This window comes from Salvelinus fontinalis, chromosome 6 (genome assembly GCF_029448725.1).
Source record: "Salvelinus fontinalis isolate EN_2023a chromosome 6, ASM2944872v1, whole genome shotgun sequence".
Classification (NCBI taxonomy): Eukaryota; Metazoa; Chordata; class Actinopteri; order Salmoniformes; family Salmonidae; genus Salvelinus; species Salvelinus fontinalis.
The window spans coordinates 16,286,415-16,294,450 of NC_074670.1; the positions used below are offsets into that span (position 1 = coordinate 16,286,415).

Here is an 8,036-nt window from a genome sequence, read left to right on the forward strand (position 1 = left end):
AATGACTCAAGTAAAAGTGAAAGTCACCCAGTAAAATAGTACTTGAGTAAAAGTCTGAAAGTATCAAAAGTAAATGTAAGAATATAAATAATTTCAAAACAAACGGCCACATTTTCTAGTGTTTTATTTATTTTACGGCTAGCCAGGGGCACGCTCCAACTCTCAGACATAATTTACAAAGGAAGCATGTGTTTAGTGAGTCCGCCAGATCAGAGGCAGTAGGGATGACCAGGGATGTTCTCTTTATAAGTGTGTGAATTAGACCATTTTCCGGTCCTGCTAAGCATTCAAAATGTAACAAGTACTTTAGGGTGTCAGGGAAAAAAATGGAGTAAAAAGTACATAATTACTGTATCTTTAGGAATGTAGTGAAGTAAAAGTAGTCACACATATTAATTGTAAAGTAAAGTACAGATACCCCCAAAAATGACTTAAGTAGTGTCAAAAAAGCAGAGCATCCCTGTCTTTACATCCATTGAATCTATATGTTTTGACCATGACAGTTTACAATCTAAGGTAACGCCAAGTATTTTATTCTCCCCAACTTGTTCAACAGCCACACCATTCATTACCAGATTCAGCTGAGGTCTAGAACTTAGGGAATGAATTGTACCAAATATATTAGGCCTTTAAACAAACACATTCTCTTTAGCATACAGAGGAAGTGGTCTGCTGAGAAAAAAAAACATAAAAAATGGTTGTAGCCAAACTTCTAAGGAACTGCCTTTATTTTAACTCAACGAAGTCCATATTGTGTTGTCCATGCGTGGTTCTTTAGAAGAACAAAATGATTGAGAAAGACAAGCTAAAACAATGTTATTTATTTAAAAAAGTTATGAAACTGTTCTTGTTTTTAATAAAAGTTATTTCAAAATATATAAGCCAAACCTGTAAGGTTTGTCCATCCTGTTCAACGTTTAAATTGAGGGACTCTTATTAGAGAAAAGAACTGGTCCCCATTCAACCTGACAAGAGCTTGAGAGGATCTGCAGAGAAGAATGGGAGAAACCCCCCAAATACAGGTGTGCCAAGCTTGTAGCATCATACCCAACAAGACACGAGGCTGTAATCTCTGCCAAATGTGCTTCAACAAAGTACTGAGTAAACAACAGTCTAGCAATAGATTGTGTCACTTGCTTTTCTATAATTTGTGGATAAAAATATAAGAATAAAGGTATCCATGACATCACAGGGTATGGATCACCACAGAGGGCGGGTGAATGTTGTCCGGAGAATAGTGGCAGGAAGTCATCTGCCAAACGTCAATGAGGACCAGAGGCAAGTCCTTGAATATTTCCCTGAGTGCCATGTCGAGCTGCCAGGAGAGCCAGTCGCTGCCGTACACATCCTTGTAGCCCGTGTTGGCTGACTTGATCACTACCAGAGTAGTGGGAGATCGGCTTAGGAGCGACGCCACAGCCTTACGGATGACGACCAGACGGTGTGCGTACATAGCCAGTGGGTACGTGGTGAAATGAGCCCAGATGGTGAAGACGACTACAGAGTGTGCACCCCCTGCCAAACCCTCCACCTCCCTGGCGATGTAGTGGAGGTCAGCCCAGGGGGTCTTGCTTGTCCATATAGGTATCCCATGGGCCCGCCAGATGATACGGGTGTTGGACTGGGTGTCGACTGCCTCAAAGGGGCCGATTTGCTTGATGTGTGAAGGTTCAGGCGTTTCAATGCTACAGAAGGATCATAAGTTTAATGCAAATATACGAATTCAGACAAACAATGCGCTGGGATATGCATTAAAGAAAGAAGTTATAAAAGTTATTTTTACTGTTTTGCCGTATACCATGACTTACTTGGGTGTCTTTTCATTCAACAATGCTAGTTACATAATTGCCTGGCCAAAGCTTTATTAATGTAAACCCATTTGAACACATAGACTTGACGACAAACATTTTGACATAATAAACTGATTACAAACTATATCATACTTGGCACAGTTTCCTCCAGGTAGTCGAACCACTGACGGAGAGTGGAGTAACCCATCATAAGGATCTGTTTGTCCTTCAGGCATCCAGATATCAGTTTAGCTGAGGGAAAGGATTTTGAGTCACACACCAAAGACGTCCAGTGATCCTGGAGGTAGAATCCAGCTGGTACTGAGGTGTGCAAACCAGGACGGCATTTTGTTTGTGATCCTAGAGAGAGAAAAAATACTTTCAGGCCTATGTTAGAACAACATGGGGTTAATAGATAACAGTGGGTTAAAAATTAATCATATGCGTTAGGCTAAAGCATGTGATTTATTTGAAATGTTTTTAATATATCCTCATTTTGACTTTCATTGTGATAACCCACAACTAATCATGTGATTAATTTAAATGTTTTTAGTATCATCTGTTAATATAAATTATTCAAAAGAGAGAGATTATTAAACAAGTAATGTAACGTCGTCAAAACAAATTGTACTGGCAAAGGATTATGCGCAATCATTGTGGTTGTAACAGTCCTGACCTGTTTTATGTTGTTTTTTATGTGTTTATGGTCAGGGCATGTGTTTTGGGTGGGCAGTCTATGTTATCTGTTTCTATGTTGGTTTCGGTTTGCCTGGTATGGCTCTTGATTAGAGGCAGGTGGTTTGCATTTTCCTCTAATCAAGAGTCATATTTAGGTAGGGCATTTTCACTGCTTGTTAGTGGGTGATTGTCTCCTGTGATGTTTTCGTGTTGTCGATGTATATTCACAAACGGGACTGTTTGGCTGTTCGTTTTGTTTCGATGTCGTCTGTTGCCTGTTCGTGAGTTTACGTTTCAGTTATGTAAGTTTATGTTCAGGTTTTCGTTCTACGTCGTTTTGTTATTTTGTAAGTTTTGAAAGTGTTTGTTTTTTCGTGTTGCCATCATTATTTCAGTTTGTCGTTTATAAAATAAAGATGGCTTATTTCCCTGACTCCGCATTTTGGTCCGAAGATCCTTCTCTCCTCACCTCATCCGAGGATGAGGAGAGCGACAGTTATTACAGAATCACCCACCAAAATACAGAGACCAAGCGGTATGGGAATGCTCGACGGAGCAATAAGGATTTCTGGACTTGGGAGGAGATATTGGACGGTAGAGGACCTTGGGCTCAACCAGGGGAATATCGCCGTCCAAAGGAGGAGAAGAAGGCAGCCACAGCCCAGGAGCGCTGGTATGAGGAGGCAGCGCGACGACGCGGTTGGGAGCCCGTGAGTAAGACCCAAAAATTTCTTGGGGGGGGGGCACACGAGGAGTGTGGCAAAGCCGGGTAGGATACCCGATCAAACTCCCCGTGCTTACCGTGGAGGTAGAAGGCGTCGTACTGGTAAGACACCGTGTTATGCGGTAAAGCGCACGGTGTCCCCAGTACGCGTGCTTAGCCCAGTGCGGGCTATTCCACCTTGCCGCACTGGGAGGGCTAGGTTGGGCATCGAGCCGGGTGCCATGAAGCCGGCCCAACGTAGCTGGTCTCCAGTACGTCTCCTCGGGCCGGTGTACATGGCACCAGCCTTACAGGTGGTGTCCCCGGTTCGCCTGCATAGCCCAGTGCGGGCTATTCCACCTCGCCGCACTGGCAGGGCTACGGGGTTCATTCAACCTGGTAGGGTTGGGGAGGCTCGGTGCTCAAGAGCACGTGTCCTCCTTCACGGTCCGGTATATCCGGTGCCACCTCCATGTACCAGTCCTCCGGTGGCAGCCCCCCGTACCAGGCTGTCTCTCCGGGTTCTCTCTCCTGCTGTTTCCTCCTCTCCAGCGCAGCCGGTGCCTAGACCACGCACCAGGCTGTCTCTCCTTCTCCTCCCTACAGAGCCATCCGTCTCCCCAGCGCCATCTGAGCCATCCGTCTCCCCAGCGCCATCTGAGCCATCCGTCTCCCCAGCGCCATCTGAGCCATCCGTCTCCCCAGCGCCATCTGAGCCATCCGTCTCCCCAGCGCCATCTGAGCCATCCGTCTCCCCAGCGCCATCTGAGCCATCCGTCTGCCATGAGCCTGCAAAGCCGCCCGTCTGCCATGAGCCTGCAAAGCTGCCCGTCTGCCATGAGCCTACAGAGCCATCCGCCAGACAGGAGCCGCTAGAGCCGTCAGCCAGACAGGAGCCGCTAGAGCCGCCCGCCAGACAGGATCTGCCAGAGCCGCCAACCAGACAGGATCTGCCAGAGCCGCCAACCAGACAGGATCTGCCAGAGCCGCCAACCAGACAGGATCTGCCAGAGCCGCCAACCAGACAGGATCTGCCAGAGCCGCCAACCAGACAGGATCTGCCAGAGCCGCCAACCAGACAGGATCTGCCAGAGCCGCCAGAGAGCCATGAGCAGCCAGAGCCGCCAGAGAGCCATGAGCAGCCAGAGCCGTCAGAGAGCCATGAGCAGCCAGAGCCGTCAGAGAGCCATGAGCAGCCAGAGCCGTCAGAGAGCCATGAGCAGCCAGAGCCGTCAGAGAGCCATGAGCAGCCAGAGCCGTCAGAGAGCCATGAGCAGCCAGAGCCGTCAGAGAGCCATGAGCAGCCAGAGCCGTCAGAGAGCCATGAGCAGCCAGAGCCGTCAGAGAGCCATGAGCAGCCAGAGCCGTCAGAGAGCCATGAGCAGCCAGAGCCGTCAGCCTGCCATGAGCGTCGAGAGCCGTCAGCCTGCCATGAGCGTCGAGAGCCGTCAGCCTGCCATGAGCGTCGAGAGCCGTCAGCCTGCCATGAGCGTAGAGAGCCGTCAGTCTGCCATGAGCGTCGAGAGCCGTCAGCCTGCATGGACCTGCCAGAGCCGTCCAAACAGGACCTGCCAGAGTCCTTCAGCTGGGATCTGCCCCTTGTCCCGGTGTTGCCCCTTGTCCCGGTGCTGCCCCTTGTCCCGGTGCTGCCCCTTGTCCCGGTGCTGCCCCTTGTCCCGGTGCTGCCCCTTATCCAGGTGCTGCCCCTTGTTCTAGTGCTGCCCCTTGTCCCGGTGCTACCCCTTGTCCCGGTGCTGCCCCTTGTCCCGGTGCTAGCTGTTTATTTAGGGGAGGGTAGTGTTAGGGGGGTCATTAGAGGGGGTAGACAGAAGAGGGGAGTGACTATGGTGGTATGGGGACAGCGTCCTGAGCCGGAACCACCACCGTGGTCAACTGCCCACCCGGACCCTCCCCTGGACTTTGTGCTTGTGCGCCCGGCGTGCGCATCTTGAGGGGGGGGTACTGTAACAGTCCTGACCTGTTTTATGTTGTTTTTTATGTGTTTATGGTCAGGGCATGTGTTTTGGGTGGGCAGTCTATGTTATCTGTTTCTATGTTGGTTTCGGTTTGCCTGGTATGGCTCTTGATTAGAGGCAGGTGGTTTGCATTTTCCTCTAATCAAGAGTCATATTTAGGTAGGGCATTTTCACTGCTTGTTAGTGGGTGATTGTCTCCTGTGATGTTTTCGTGTTGTCGATGTATATTCACAAACGGGACTGTTTGGCTGTTCGTTTTGTTTCGATGTCGTCTGTTGCCTGTTCGTGAGTTTACGTTTCAGTTATGTAAGTTTATGTTCAGGTTTTCGTTCTACGTCGTTTTGTTATTTTGTAAGTTTTGAAAGTGTTTGTTTTTTCGTGTTGCCATCATTATTTCAGTTTGTCGTTTATAAAATAAAGATGGCTTATTTCCCTGACTCCGCATTTTGGTCCGAAGATCCTTCTCTCCTCACCTCATCCGAGGATGAGGAAAGCGACAGCTATGACAGTGGTTATGTTTTTATATATTTCTTTTTCTGAAAGTCAAAGCTGTGAGAAACACATACGGATGTCTCTGCAAAAGTCTTGTGAGTTACAATCAGTTAGCTAGGCCTATGTCAAACTTGGCTGTTGGTTCATAAGATAAGGAAGGAGAAGTAGTTTGGAACAACTTACGGATTTCAGTGTCCTGTTGCTGGACATCGATAGCTGAATCGTCACCTGGTACAATAATGTTTGTGGAACTACAGAGAAGAAGGAAGTTTACAATCATTTCAAACATTGTTAACAAGTAACCAAAAGTGTTTTCTTGAGTTTTGTTCTTAGTACTGTTTACTACGTGGCTGCTTTGCCATATGTTTCAACATTTTTGCTGCAAGAAACATCCATTTTCATGTTTCACACCAGGGCGTCCTCCAAAAAAAAAAATACACAACCTGAGAGAGCCATCAATACTACAAACCAAATTACAGAACAATTCAATAGTTATGATGTTTAAGTTCAATGTACTCTCATCTTAAGTACTCTCTATCATCAGTAATGGTACAATCAATATATATATATATATATATGGTTTCAATCACTAACGGTTGAATGTGGGCTGGTCTGACCTAATTCCAATAATTATCTGACTGTGTAGCGGTGAGCGAAATGGGACGTGCAATTTAATGATGTCGTCACATTGTATTCCTGAGATGACTTAAAGATAATTCCACATAGAGTCATTTTCGGCATTAAATGGGAAACCTTACAAAGCAAATCAAACTGTAATACATTACATGAGTCATATTATAAATGATCATTAACCAAAGGGCCTTGGTAACTACATTACATTCACCTCATATCGGTCAACATAGACAGTAATACAAGGTAGTATCCTACTGGCAATCTCACTAAAGAATGACTTGAAATTATATACATTTGTTTTTTATGAAAAGCGCTATAGAAGTTGAATGTATTAATATTATTAATAATAAATATAGACCGACTATGTATTATAGTTCACAGCTTAAATGATAATGAGCCACAAAGCAATACACACTAATACTGTATCCTCCTTCCCACTGCTCACTTCCTTAATGGGACCATTCCTTAAAACCAGAGGAATGCCTCTAAAATTAATAAAATATAATTCACTCTAACAGGACATTCTTCTATTGTTGACTCTTTCTGTTTGGCCTTGCCCTAGGGACCCTCACTGCCCAGCAAACCTTACTGCAGCACATCAGCTGATAATCCTATCTTGAATAAACAACATGTGTTTTGTCTGTCGCACCCTGCCCTTATGGGCGTTAAATAATCTGAAATAATACTTTTGTTTCAATGCAACTTCATCTTTGAGGACTGACAGTGAAGAACCCACCACATAATCTTCACCTCAATTACCCCACTGGAAATACATATTTTTGTGTTTATTCTCTTTGGCTTTTTGGTCTGCATATGCCTCAACTCTGCATGGTCTCAACTCTGTCCCAAATTTCCTGTGGTATCCACACACACACACACACACACACACACACACACACACACACACACACACACACACACACACACACACACACACACACACACACACACACACACACACACACACACACTTGATCGCTCTCTCTTCCCTTTCTTCTCTCACTCTTGCTTTCTCTCTCTTCTCTTCTCTCACTCTTGCTTTCTCTCTCTTCTCTTCTCTTCTCTCTCTCTATTGTCGAGAACTTTGCTATAATTTAACTTGTTTTTTGTTTATCCATATTTTCTATGTCTTTGTCTACATGTTTATCTATGTTTACAACAATCAATGTATCACGATCGTGTGGCGGATTAACGGACCAAAATGCAGCAGTTGGAAAATATGCCATCTTCTTTTATTTTAACACGAAGATGAACACGACACAAAAACACTTTAACAAAACAACAAAATAACAAAAACGACCGTGAAGCTACAAACGTTGTGCACAAACATACAGGCTACTAACGTTCTTACATAGACAATTACCCACAACCAATGAGAGCCTATGGCTACCCTAAATAAGGCTCCCAATCAGAGACAACCGAAATCAGCTGTCTCTAATTGGGAACTCATTCAGGTAACCATAGACTCTCCTAGACAACTAAACATACATAGACAATACTAGAAACCTGTACTCCACACAAACCCATATACTATACACAACCCCTTTACCATAAACAACACCCAAAACCAACAAAACAAAAACATTCCCCATGTCACACCCTGACCTAACTAAAATAATAAAGAAAACCAATAATACTAAGGCCAGGGCGTGACATAACCCCCCCCTTGAGGCGCGAACTCCGGGCGCACCATACACAGTCTAGGGGAGGGTCTGGGTGGGCTTCCATCCACGGTGGCGGCTCCGGCTCTGGTCGCGGTCCCCA

At 45.7% G+C, this 8,036-nt stretch overlaps 1 protein-coding gene across 1 annotated transcript; it reads right to left on the minus strand.

Moving 5' to 3' along the window:
• Positions 1 to 806: 806 nt before the first annotated feature.
• Positions 807 to 5,988, minus strand: LOC129856806 (NXPE family member 3-like). Its single transcript, XM_055924517.1, has 3 exons — positions 5,823 to 5,988; positions 1,934 to 2,150; positions 807 to 1,685 (listed from the first exon to the last, which is right to left on the minus strand). The coding sequence occupies exons 1-3, from the start codon at positions 5,926 to 5,928 to the stop codon at positions 1,187 to 1,189; spliced, it is 822 nt and encodes a 273-aa protein (XP_055780492.1). The 5' UTR covers positions 5,929 to 5,988; the 3' UTR covers positions 807 to 1,186.
• Between the last annotated feature and the right edge of the window lie 2,048 nt (positions 5,989 to 8,036).

Excerpts from the sequence above, each read along its gene's own strand:
- LOC129856806 (XM_055924517.1), bottom strand. The coding sequence starts at position 5,928 with ATGTTTGAAATGATTGTAAACTTCCTTCTTCTCTGTAGTTCCACAAAC. Across the intron at positions 2,151-5,822 it reads GCAACAGGACACTGAAATCC|GATCACAAACAAAATGCCGT; the intron begins GTAAGTTGTTCC and ends TTCTCTCTCTAG. Across the intron at positions 1,686-1,933 it reads ACTGTGCCAAGTATGATATA|CATTGAAACGCCTGAACCTT; the intron begins GTTTGTAATCAG and ends ATCCTTCTGTAG.